General features: G+C 44.7%; 1 protein-coding gene across 1 annotated transcript; it reads left to right on the top strand.

Annotated features, from left to right (window-relative positions):
- Window positions 1-19: 19 nt before the first annotated feature.
- On the top strand, window positions 20-13,369 carry LOC144663357 (uncharacterized). Its single transcript, XM_078524264.1, has 2 exons — window positions 20-461; window positions 4,184-13,369. The coding sequence occupies exons 1-2, from the start codon at window positions 225-227 to the stop codon at window positions 12,428-12,430; spliced, it is 8,484 nt and encodes a 2,827-aa protein (XP_078380390.1). The 5' UTR covers window positions 20-224; the 3' UTR covers window positions 12,431-13,369.

Genomic DNA, 13,369 nt, shown 5'->3' with positions numbered 1-13,369 from the left:
TATAAAGAATGCAAATGACTCACTGACTACAAAACAACGCGCGATTGCTTGATTACGCTCAGTCTCCGAGACAAGTGAAGTGCGAAGTTCTGCATTTGAGTGTGTACGTGTATTAAAGGGCGTCTTCGCTTCTTGAAAGAAACAACACTGCTCGGTAGATTCGCTGACACCAGGTCACTTTTCAAACTGTTACAGGGGTTTAAGTTTCACTACCAACTGCAAAGATGTCCGAAATGGAGCAGACGCGCTTGGAAGTTACGTCTGGCGGTGGAAGACCAGTTTCGCCCTCCGTTCGCCGCACAGTGACCTACAAAGCGTCCGAGCTTTCGATGTCTTCCAAAGGAAACGACATCACCATTCAGCATATCTCCGAGGCGAAAGGCTACCTCAATGAATTTGAGCAAATGTACCGGAAACACCGAGCTGAGATCGACAGCCTCAAGAGAGACCATGCCAGCGAGGTAAGTTGCGTCCACAACACATATATATGTTTATAAAATAGCTGTAATTAGGTTTCTTTAAAGTATATTAACATTTGTCTACACACTCCAAATTGATGGTTCAGTTTTTGCGTAGGAAGGTTCTCTTTTGAGTTTTATTACGAAAAGCGCACTACTAGCCCTCAGCGAAAACATATATTGTGTTTCTTCCTTTAATAATTTCGTTAATACGCCGCACTCGTATGTTACAGACGGCGATATTGCTTTAAATAAAACACACATGCAAATTGCCTTTTGCTCGGCACACCCAAAGTAGCATTAAATCTGACCGCGGTAGCTTTTGTGTGTGACCCGCTCCTCTGACAGACTAAAGCTGAAAGTTTGCGTGTGAAAATATTTTTCGCTAGAGAGTTGTAGCCGTTTCCCTGTGCACAGCTTGACAGCATCGGCTTTAATGAGGTTTTTAAATCAATGTTTAATTTATGAACAAAGCGATCGATTGCTCTTTTTCTGTACGAGTAAGTAAGAATGTTTAAGGAAAACAAGGGAAACCCCGATGTATTCGGGAGTTATTTATTTGCAAAGGAAAACGTTCTCAATTTCGCTGGCGCTTGGCGTCGCTAAGAAATCTAATCCTTTGGTTGTCACCGTTTATATGCGTGAAGTTTTGATTTGAAATTCAGACATCTGCGGACCAAAGATCAAATGTTTTTGCATGATGCTGGTTATGTAAGAAGACCTAGTAAGCGCTTATGTACTCAAATGCCCAGGGATCAGCTAAAGCGATAAAAATCTTTCCATTACCGTACGTAAAACCTGAAAGAACTAAACAAAACTTTTTGACAGTTTTGAGTTATACTTACGCCTTGGATAACATCGGTAGTGGAATTTCAATGCGCCAGACTAGGGCTTTTTTTGCCGTTTGCGGACGCGAACATTTATGCCAGCAGAACTGATAAGGAGTTTTTAAGCCCAAGCAGAATTGTAGCAGAGAAAGCAAACACTTGACTTAGTAACCACAGCAATTTATTATTTTTTCGAATAAAATGCGATCAAAATAGCTTTGTCTAAGCAGAATTTCGAGCAAAATAGCTGTCTAAGCAGAATTTCGAAATATCTAATGTATATCCAAGCAGAATTTCGAGAAGAATGCAGGCAGAATTGAAATATCCCAGTTTACGAGCATGATTTATTAACGCCTAAAAGAATACACTTCGCACTGCTCGAGAGCGACCGACGCTCAGTTCACGCTCGAATACATACGCCACAAAGTATTAATTCCCAGGCCTACAAACCCAAGGGATCTGGACCTATTTCAGAAGAAAAGATCACAACAAAAAGAGCGAATGACTTAATCCTTTTGCCTAGACAAGTTGTCAAGATTATACATTCGTGTACATTTAACGCCTCAGCTCTTTAAGCATCTCGGCAGAAGAAATCATCCACTAAATAAAAGGATTTGATTTAATTTATTGGATTTTTAAATCGACGCAGCGAGTTTCACAAACAACCAAGTCGTATAAAACATAGGGCGAGAAAGGTCGGGGTCAAGTTGAAAATATAGGCGATTGTCATTCGCGTCGAAAAATATATTTATGTAAAAAAACAACGGCAAATTTAGGATACTGTAGAACAATTAAAGAGGCAAAATATTTTGTCCACTTGGTCAAGTTTTGAAGGCAGAGTGTTTTTGAGAAAAAACTACTTAGGCAATCGAGGTATTGAGTATAGGCTCGTGATTGATTTTGGCTCGCGCACAGCTTCTTTCACGCTTTAAATGTTCTAATAATAGAAAGGGCATAAGTTTCCACAGGATCAGGAAATCAATGCAAAAAGCTTGTAAAGGAAGGAAGGCGTAAATCAAATAACCAGTGGACCGTGGACGCAAACACCATCGCGCCTACCGCGGGTTGCATCACGCGATGAACAAAGGCGACACGGAAAAACAGTGTTTTAAGTTCTAGGAAGAAACGGGGACCGTAAGGGTTATTTTGACCCACGACATCGACTGCTGCCGCGGCAGACATTAAAATTGCTGGTGCTTGTTTGGAAAGTCCGATACTGTAGTAGAAGCGAAGAGTTTATACTATGTTCAATATTGATTTTTCACATTAGTTCCAGCTCGCCTCGCACATCGCCGTGCACACGTCAGTAAAGTTGACACGATTGACGTAACAGGCTCTTTAATACTGGCCCTTTGAAAACCTGTTTTGAACACAAGTCTTCTTTTGCTAAATTCTGAAAGCCCTGTTGAAATGAAACTATCCAAAACCTAACACAGTGTGCAAGGCTTGAGCACAGGAATTAAATTTTATGACAAAGGCTCCGTTTTAATGAGCAGAATTAGCCTGTTGACTTCTAGGTTCCGTTCGAGCCTAGTTGAGTTCTACGGCGCGAAGCTGACCGACAGTTTAGGCTAAATTCAAACACTGTCACGCAATCGAATGAAATACACATGAAATATCACGTTTCGTTTTTGTGACTGTTGCGAAAAATTAATCCAAATGGGCTTCCCCCGAGGCAAAAGGTATAAAAGAATAAATAAACATTCCTTAATTGGCGTGTGTTTACGTTCGTTTATTTTACATTAGCAGAGATTATCACATGCGATTATACACCCTGATATAGCCAGATAAACCCGAACTATTGTCGATTAAATTGCAACGATCACGAAAGTTTCAAAAGACTTAGGGCGTACGTATTTGCAACATAGGCGTATATATAGCCGTCGCATCTGTTCGTTGGAATTTTTTATTGTTTTCGAGTTAAAACCAATAAAAAATTCCAATGAGCTAGCGTATGTTGTACATAAATACGCCCTTTAAATAACTCATGACCGGTTTAAGCACCACTTTCAAATTTGTTAAGTTTGTTAAATGCCTCGGATCGATTCGGAAATGGGCGGCGTATGTGGAGTTTTGACCACTCTAACAGAAGACATATGAAAATGTTTTGTTATGCATTGTGAAATTGTTAATGAAGCACAAAATGACCAATAACAAAGCAAAAAACAAACAGCTTTCTTCACAGTAACAAAGAAACTGCGGGGGTTTTGTGCGCCAGGCAGCCAGCGCCTACAAACGCCCTTTGCAACTTTTACAGTGGCGTTCGCAAGTAAATTTCTATTTTAGCCACGTCGGGAGATTTTGACGCCGCCTATTTCAGTTCCATATTGGCTTTTTTTTTCGCGGTAGCTTTTGCATAATATTCGTGAAAAAGAAAGTGGGATAGAAATTTTTCGTGGTTTGGAATGGAGTAGGGAAGATTGATATTTTATGGCTCAAAATGGGTAGGGGTTGCTTGGCTTAGCAGTACGGCTCCACCTAAATCATGAGTACCTAACCTCAGATTGTTTACATCCTCTCGGATCGTGTTGCGAGCGCAAAATTATCAATAACAAAGGGAAAAAAAAGTGAACCTGTGAAAAGTCTGCCCAACTTTAAAGATCAAAAAAAAAAAAAAAAAAAAAAGAAAAAAAAAAAAAAAAAAAAAAAAAAAAAAAAAAAAAACCCCCCCCCCCCGCGCGGGCCCAACCCCCCCCAAAACCCCCCCCCCCCGCCTCGCTTCGCGAGGAAACATAATATTCAATGGTCCTTGCAACTATTACTTCTAAAACAAACAAACAAACAAAAAAACCAAACGCGAATGATGAAATTGAAATTCAAATATTAGGCACGACACAAAATGATATGCAGTCGGGAGAGGAGATTTTAAGTGTTCCATTTGTCTTTTTCTTGTCAAAGGTTCAACAGCTTAGGCTGGAAATCGAGAACTTGAAGCGTCAGAAACGACAAATAGAGGAGCAGTTTCAGGAGAGCAAGAGCGACAGGAACAGGCTCAATGAAGAACTCGTGTCCATCAGAAAACGGCTCTTGATGCGCGAGACCGAGCTGGAAGCGCTCAAACGCGAGCTGTCTTCCAAAAACAACATCATCTCGTCTCTCAAGGCCGACAAGGTGGCACTACAGCGAGAGCTGGAGACGCTCAAGTCCGAGATGGTCGTAAGCCAGACGGTGTCCACTGTCCAGGAATCGGCACCTATGGAGGATGTATTCTTCAACACCCAGATCTCGGAGTACGAAGCCACCCTGAAGAGTTCCGCAGATGAAAAAGAGGGCTTGCAAGAAGAGATTCTGAATCTCCAGACGAAGCTTGCTCGGTTGCAGGCCGATTACGATAGGGCGATACGAGACCTGGACGCCACCAAGAAGGAGTGCGACCTCAGAGTCAAGAAGTTTGAAGTGCAACTGCAGAATTCCCAGAAGCAGCGAGAGGACCTCAAGAGGCAGCTTGAAAAGCTAAGAGACGATCTGAAGAAGAGCAAGGAGCAATTGCAAAGTGCACAGGCTGAGGCAGTGAACAACAAGAGGACGGCTGACAGACTCCGGGATGAAACGGAAGGCAAGAACAGGCAAATCCGCAACCTGGAGCAGAAGAACGGTGCACTGGAAGATCAGATTGAGCAGCTTAAGCAAGACCTGTCCCAGAGCGAGATGCGTGCCGAGGTGGAAGCCAAACACGTGAAAGACCTCGAAAACGAGATCCGCTCATCGGACAGGCGAGTTGCTGAGCAGGAGGCGCAGATCGATAGCCTTAGAAGCACCAATGAAGATCTTCAACGAGAGCTTGCAATTTCCAACAGCAGGGTGGCTACGCTCGAGAGTCAGAACGGTAAGATGACTAGCCGAGTACGAGAACTGGAGAACGAACTTGTCCGTTGCCGTGCCCGCATACACGACCTGGAGAGCGAGTTTGAAAGCGTCAACACCAAGTATATGCAGCTACAGTCTACGTATGATTCTTCCATCACTGAAGTGGACGGGCTACGATCCAGAATGGGAGGACACCAGAGCAAGGTCAATGAGTTGGAATCCCGTCACTCCATTACCGCCAAAGAGAGAGATGACCTCAAGTTGCGCCTTGCTCCTTTGGAGAAGAAGATCTCAGAACTGAGACTGGCTCTGGAGAGAAGCGAAAATTCACGTGACGAACTTGAGCGGGAGCTTGACGCGCTGAAGGCTAAGAACTCGAATCTGGAAGCTCAGCTTATTGCAGCCAACAAAGCTAAAGCTCAGCTTAGGGCAGATTTGGACGCTGAGAAGGACAAGAGCTCTCAGCTCAGGAAAGAGATTGCTGCATTGCAGACCCAGTTAGGAGAAGCACAACGAAACCTCGACAAGTACAAAAATGACAACGCAAGGAAGCAGAAGGTCATCGATGACTTGCGGGACACAATCCGCCGCCTTGAGGGAAACATCCACGAGAAAGAACAGGACGTCCAACAGCTGAACCTCCAAAACAACATGCTCGAAGATGAAAAGAACGACATGCACGATGAGCTTATGGATGGAAACAAGAAACTGGCTGAGCTAGAAGAAGATCTTAAGCAGGCCCTGGAAGAAAAAGACAACGCTGAAAGAGACCTTATAGACGCACAGAAGGCTAACAACGACCTGGAAAACGCACTGGATAGCACCGAGAAAGAAAAGAGAGACTTCGAAGAGCAGGTGCTCAATCTGCGGCAGAATCTTGCGCGCGTGGAAGCGGAACTTCGTGATGCTCTTAGTAAGAAGGCAGTCCTCGAGGAAGACGCTAAGCAGCACGACGCCGTTGTTACCAAGCTCAACGATGAAATAGATCGCCTCAAAAGCCAGCTTGCTGAAGCTCAACGTCAAATTGATGCCTATCGCAGAGAGGCTGACAACAAAGATGCCACAATTGCTGCCCTCAGATCTCAGATCAACGATCTGGACAAGGAAAATGACGATATAAGAGCAGAACTTTCCAAGACAAAAGCGCAACTTGCAGCCGTTGAAGAGGAGAGGAGGAAGCTTCAAATTGCGCTGAACACGAAGAACGAAGAGATCAACCGTCTGACTGGAGAAATCGACACCACAGTCAAACGAAATGAAGAGTTACAGAGCGAGGTAATTGTGGTGGCTGACAAAGTGCAGCATGTCGAGAGTAGCTACCAAGACTTCATGAGTTTGGCCGGTGATAAGGATGGTTTGCTTGAAGGAGAACAAGAAAAGAACGCACAGCTGGAGAAAGAGATCAAGGCCCTCAAACTCAAGATTAAAATGCTTGAGGACAGAGACCGATCCAAAGAAATCGATCAACTGAAGGCGGAACTCGATGCTGCCAATGAAGAAATTGCTAAGTTGCACGATCGCATCCAGCAACTTGAAGGTGAGAAGGATGACCTCTCCCGTGACCTCGTCGTGGCGCAAAGTGACCTTGCACAGAAGGAGACTGATCTGGAGGCTGCTGAGAAAGACAAAGACAAGGCTGAGGATGACCTGCACGAAGTTCAAGGAAAGATCGATAATCTCGAGAGCCAACTGGCCGCCCAACGCAAGCAAAATGCTCAGCTAAAAGACAACTTGAAGGACGCCAACAACAAGATCGTCAAAGCTAAGGAAGATAACAACGACCTTCAGGCTAAAGTAAACCAACAGGACAAGGTCAACGAAGGTCTAAAGAACGTGAATGCTAAGAAGGACAAAGTCATCGCCGAACTCAACGACAAGATTAAGAAGTTGCAAAACGAGTTGGCCGATGCTAAGCGGGACGTTATTGCTGCCAACGTGGCAGCTGAGGGGCTCAAGTCTGACAAGAAGGATTTGGAGCGTAAACTCGCAGAGCAGTCCAAGCGAGCTCAGCTACTCGAGAACGAAATAAAAGATCTCAAGGCACAAAGAAATGCTCTGGAGACTGAACTCAGCAACAAGACGCACAAGTTGGCGCTCATGGAGTCTCAGCTCAACAGTGTTAAAAAGGAAAGAGATAACTTGAGAGAGGAAGTGAAAAACCTTAACGACCGTTTGAAGAAGCTCAAGGAGGAAAACTTGTCTTTGCAAACCGAGATACGTCGCTTGGAAAAGGAGCTGGAATCCAGGATGAAGGAGATCCAAGACAAAGACGCTACAATTGAACGACTGAAAGCTGCAAAGGCCGCAGTGGACGAGGAACTCCTTAACTTGAAGAAAGAACTAATGGCAACTCGAAATGCCCTGGATGCCGCCCAAAACAAGATAAAATCCTTGGAAAATAGCCTGAAACAAGCCAACCTCAGCTTGAGCAAGCTCGAAGTCAACATTCAAAACTTGAATAGGGAGCGAGAAGAAAGAGATCGAGCCAGTTCATCTCACGACACTCAATATATTGAGATCGAGACTCTCTACAAGGCTAGCCAGGACCGCGAGAACAGATGGAAGCAGGAACTACAAGCCCTTAAAGCACGCTTGGAGAAGATGGAGTCCGACTATCGCAAAGTCCAACAGGAGAACGTCGACCTCCGAGCTAAAGTAAACGCCTTAAACAAGAAGGTCCGTGACCTCCAAGCCGCCTTGGATCGCAGTGACAAGGAAAGGCAAGCTATCCGAGGAGACCTGGAAGCTGCCAACAACCAGGTGGCTGATCTTGAGGTAGCATGTGACAATGAAGAAAAAGAAAAGGATTCGTTCAAGAAGCAGCTGGATGATGCTCTAGAAAAACTGGCGAAGGCAAGAAAACAGAATCTTGAAAACGAACAGGTCATCGTTGAAGACAAGATACAGCTCGAGGAGGCTGAAAAGGAGGCGGCAGAGAAAGATAACGAAATCAAAAACTTAACAGCAGGCAAGGAATTCTTAGAAGGCCAACTTGACGCTGCCAAGGCCAGTTTGGAAAATGCACAACAAGAGATCGATTCCCTGAAAGCTGAAGATGCCCGCAAGCAAAATGAAATTCTGGACCTGCAAAACAAGATAAACGAATTGGAGGCCCGTATCGTCAAACTGACAGGAGAAAGAGATAGAGCACTCGACGAGGCCAAAGTCAGCGCAGACAAAATCACCAATCTTGAGCAGCAGATCAGAGACCTGGTCAGTGAGAGGGCAACACTCATGGAAAAGATTGAAGAATTGAAGAAAGAACTAAATAACCTACGAGAGGAAAGAATGGTGGTCGACAAGCAGCTCACTGAACTTCAGGGCAAGATCACTTTCCTGACAAGAGAGATTGAGAACCGAGATAAAATCATAGCGGATTTGAGGAACAAAGATGACCTGCAAGAGAAGGAGCTTGACAATCTGAGAAAGAACTTGCGCCGCCTGGAGAGTGAAAATGAATCAGCTCGTCAAAAGATCAGAGAATTGGAGAAAGCTTATCAATCTTCCAATGAGCGATCCACGCTGCTTGAGAGCAAGAGTGACAGCAATCGTGACAGGGCTAAGCGTCTCGATGAAGAGAATATTAGCTTAAAACGAAGGATCGCAGAACTGGATATCTCTAATAAGATCAATGAAGATAAAGGACAAGAACTGCAGGAGAAGCTGTCACAAGCCCAAGAGCAAATTGTCAACTTGGAATCCGCCCCACCAATTGAATCTTCTATCCAAATGCAATCCGAAAGCTCCGTTGAAGCAGGACCAGAAGGTGGAATGGAGGCTGAATTTCTCAAGAGAGATTTGGAGGATCTGAAAGAGAAAAATGGTCAACTTGAGAAGCAGCTACGACAGGCTCTTGATTCAAAAGCGCAGCTGCAAGCCCAAGTAGACGACAAAGACAAGATCTTGAAGGATAACGACGATACTATTTTGGACCTAGAGAGGCGCATTCAAGAGCTCACCATTCGTCTTTCCAAAGTAGGGGATCAGACTGATGCTCCAGGCATTGTTGCTTCGTTGCGTGCACAAAAAGACGCTTTGGAACGCGATAACCAGATGTTAAGGAAGGAGCTCGAAGCTGTTAAAGCAACCCTGGCCGATTCACAGAAGCGTCGTACAGACGTCGAGAACCAGCTTTACCAGATCAAGAGGAAGTTGAACGAGGCAGAACTCAAGCTCAACATGGCCAATACGCAGAATGACAACCTCCACCAGGAATTGCTAAGGGCACAGGAGAAGAACACAGCTATCGAGGCTGAACGGGATCGTGCACTGCAAGAGCAAGCCAACCTGCGCGGAGAATTGGCTGAGACAGGAGAACGTTTGCAGAGGGCACGCAGCGAGCTAGACAACTCTAAAATGCAAGTGCGTGACCTTCAAGGAGAAGTCCAAGCTGTGAAGCGTGAGCTAGATGATAGCCAGAGTAAGATCAACTGGCATGTTAACAATGAGCGTCAGCTGAAGGATGAGATAGCCTCATTAAAGAGAAAGCTGGATAACATGAGGGAAGCTAACGACAAACTTAACGAGACGGTGGACAACTTGAATGCCCAGATACAAGAAAAAGAGGCAAAGATTGCCGATCTTGAACACCACATGACTCTTCTCCGGGATGAGAATGAAAAGCTCCGAAGAGACTTGGCCACTGCAAATGCTAACGCGGCAGACTTCAAGAAGAAGTACCTTAACGCCTTGAACGACATCGAACGACTACAGAACGAGCTTAACATGAAGATCCAGAAGATCAGAAGCCTGGAGAATCGTATCAAGGCATTGGAAGCAGACAAGAATCGTTTCAGGCAGGAGATCTCTATCCTCAAGAAGACTATCTCGGATCAAAAAGTCCAACTTGAAGCAAATCGTCGCGTTCCAGCTACAGACATTGTCGTGCAGAGTGTTGGTCCCAGTCTTCAGTCAGCTCCAGACATGTTCCAGTTTAAAGATGACTCTGTGCCCAACAAGAAATACAAAGACTTGGAATCATCCTACAAGAAAGTTCTCAGAGAAAAGGAAGATGGAGACAAAGATGCTGCAGCGCTGAAAAACAAAATAGCCAAGTTAGAAAGTGAACTTGCCGATGTTAACAGATCGAAGAATGCACTAGAGGGCGATTCAATGTGGAAGGCAAAGAGAATCAAGCAGCTTGAAAACGAGCTAAATGATCTGCAGTCCAAAGACATGGTTGATTCCGATGAAGCTCTTGGATGGAAGAACAGAATCACCCAGTTACAGCAAGATTTAGATGCCTCAAAGAACAAGATCTTCCGTCTCGAGGCCAAGAACGAAACTTATGAAGAAAAGGTGAAGGACTTCAGCGAAGATTTGATAAAGGCCAGGGAAAGGGTGGCCCAGCTCGAGGCTAAGTCAGAAGAGGACCAAGATAAAATTGAAGATCAGCGAAAGGAATTGATGGAAGCCTACAAAAAAGTAGCAGACCTCGAGGCAGCCACCAAGTCCTGTCACAACAGCAAGAGTGAACTGAATGGTGTGATACAGACCTTGCGAGACAAGATCGAGGCTCTGGAAAATGAACTCCAGAAAGAAGCCAAACAGCACGCTCACGTAAGAGGCACTCTTGACCAAGTGAAGATCAAGAACGAAGACCTTAAACTGGAAATCGCCAAGCTGCAGAAGAAACTGCGCGAACTGCAACAGCAGTACGACTCCCAGGTCCAGGAATGGTCAGAAAGGAAGTACACGATCGATGGCCTGGAGAAAGAAAACGCCGAATTAACGGCCCAGCTGGAAAAGTTGAGGCGAGAACTGGCCAACTACAGGAACGACTTCGACAACGTGGCAGCCGAAAAGCGCGATCTGCAGAATCAGTTGAATCAAATAAATCCGAAGATGGACGATCTCGAGGGTCGATTGCAGAGGGCTTTGGAAGATAAGACCAGACTCCAAATGGACCTAGAAGACACCAAGAGAGCTTTGGATGAGGCCAGACGCGAGCCAGAGCCAATGATTCGTCAAGTGTCAGGTGGCGGTCTGGAAGCTGGTGTGGACATGTTCCCTGATATGCCCTCTGACCTCGAAGCAACCAAGAACGAACGTGACCGTCTTAACAATGATCTTTCCGCCTGGCAGAACAAGTACACCACATTACAAAACAACTACGACAACTTGGATGCTGACAAGAGGCGCCTCGAGGACAAATTGGACAACATGCAGAAAACCATCACTCACTTGGAGCACAACAACCAGACCTTATCATCGGACAAGAACAGGCTGACAGTCGAGCTGGAATCTGCCAAACGAAAGATCGCTGATCTTTTGTCAGAGCTGGATGCTGCAAAACGCGATAAGGATTCCTTGAAAATAGAGTACGACCTGTTGCAGAAGAAGATCACAAAAATCGAGGCTGAGTACGAAATCCACATCAGCACTCGCCACGAGTATGATGACTCCGGTGCTTATGCCAAACTGCAAGAAGCATACAAACGCAGCCAGGAGAGAGAGAACGAGGTGCAAGCCGAGCTGCTGACCTGCTACAAGGTTATTGGAGAGTTGAAACACCAGTTGAACGGTGCGCACGAGACAGTTGAACGGCTAACAATTACCTACAACACCGAGACCATCAGGAGTGCGACACTGCGCGAGGAAGTCGTCAGCTACCAGAGGAGGCTCTCAGAACTGGAGGAGAAGTATGAAATCAACCGAGGAGCAAACGAAGACATGGAAAACGAGCTGACTGTGCTGCAACAGCGAATCGAGGAGATGAGCCGAGAGAACGCGGCCGTCCAGGAGTCAAAGGCTTTGGTGCTTGTTGAAGTTACAAACCAGCGCAACAAGATTGTGCGCCTTGAGCAACAGTTGGACGATTCCGAGAGAGAAAAGGAAAGCCTGAGACTCCAGCTGACTGCCATGCACAGCAAGGGAGAATCTGAATCACATGAGATCAGCAAACAGATCTCCGAGCTGTCGGAACGCAGTCTATCGTTCCGCCGTGAAAAGGAAGACCTAGCAAAGCAGCTTTCCAAGAAACGTGCAGAGTTCCAGGAAAGCGCTGGAGAAATCAGTCTTCTGAGAGCTGAAATCGATGACTACAGACGAGCCCGCAATCTGGAAGAACAGCAACGCTCTGGAGAAGTGCAGTCCCTCAAGCTGACCGTCGGCGAGCTACAGCGTGAAAACGAAGCTTTGAAGACGCAGAGTTACAGCTCATCCACGCAAAAGCAAATCGAAACCTTCTTCGACCTCGGTGGTGGAGGTGACGCCGACCTGGGGCCATCTGCTGAATCCACCAGATTTGAATTCGATGATGACGATTTCGAGGGAGGAGAACAGACCGTGACCACCCGCACTGTAAAGGTAAAGAGCTCAAGAAAAACGAAATCCTAAAGAAAATCAAGAACACTTTTACTGTTTGAGTAAAAGAAAAGAGAAACATTGCTTAAGACTTACCTTTTTAATTCTTCTTCTGGAACAATTTACATAATCTAGCTGATGAAGTCTTCATAAAGCTCCTCAGATATTTTATTCTTAGAAAACAGACCAAACTTAAGGCTTGTTTTAAATAATCTGTTTGGTGAAAGTAGAGGGTTGAATTCTCTTAATATTTACTTAATACAACTCAGGTGTTCAAGATTTTCGTTAAAAAAACAACACTATTTTTCTAATATTTTCCTATGAGATATTTAGCTAACATCGACGTGCACTGCTCGATACTGTAAGAGTAATCTTGACGAAAACGGTCCAATTAATGTGATTTTAGGTTCAAGTTTCTTTTTATAGCACGAAACAAAGTCCATGGATGTTCTAATTCTATTCTTGAACCAAATTCTTCAAAAACCAAAATGGACTAAACTCAGTTTAGACAAATATGTCCAAACTGCCAAATCGAAACTTGAAAGCCAGTCGTTTCGTGTGTGGAACAAGTAGTTCGAATTTTAAAATGTTTCCTGTCGTAGAAAATAGTATATTGCCAGCTTGCTCGTGTCCGTACTAGGAACATAATTTAAGAAGGCGCAGTTGGCTTGTGCAGGACAAAAATAAAATTGTGAGGACAGTTCTTATTTAGTGGTAAAGAATTCCGAACGAAGCAATCTCTGCTTATAACGAGTACTAGAACTGAAGCAGAAAACTCGGTAGGGCCGGACTTCGCTCAATAGAAATAAGAGCTGTCCTCACAGTTGAGATAAGAAAAATAGAAATAGGAACTTTGATTCTACAGTTTTAATATTCGAGTGGAAGTAGTTTCTAACTTTTTTGCTTAGTAAGTGCGTCTTAATATTGTGATTTAAACCTTTTAGAGTATTAATAAATGCATGTTAAAATGAA

Source organism: Oculina patagonica, chromosome 8 (genome assembly GCF_052425735.1).
Source record: "Oculina patagonica isolate OP01 chromosome 8, crgOcupat, whole genome shotgun sequence".
Lineage (NCBI taxonomy): Eukaryota > Metazoa > Cnidaria > Anthozoa > Scleractinia > Oculinidae > Oculina > Oculina patagonica.
The sequence above is the reverse complement of the archived record's forward strand: the minus strand, read 5'-3'. Positions and strand labels throughout refer to the sequence as shown.

What these genes read in the sequence shown, in the direction of transcription:
- LOC144663357 (XM_078524264.1), top strand. Translation starts at nt 225, where the DNA reads ATGTCCGAAATGGAGCAGACGCGCTTGGAAGTTACGTCTGGCGGTGGA. An exon ending in AGAGAGACCATGCCAGCGAG is followed by an intron (nt 462 to 4,183) that starts GTAAGTTGCGTC and finishes TTCTTGTCAAAG; the next exon opens with GTTCAACAGCTTAGGCTGGA.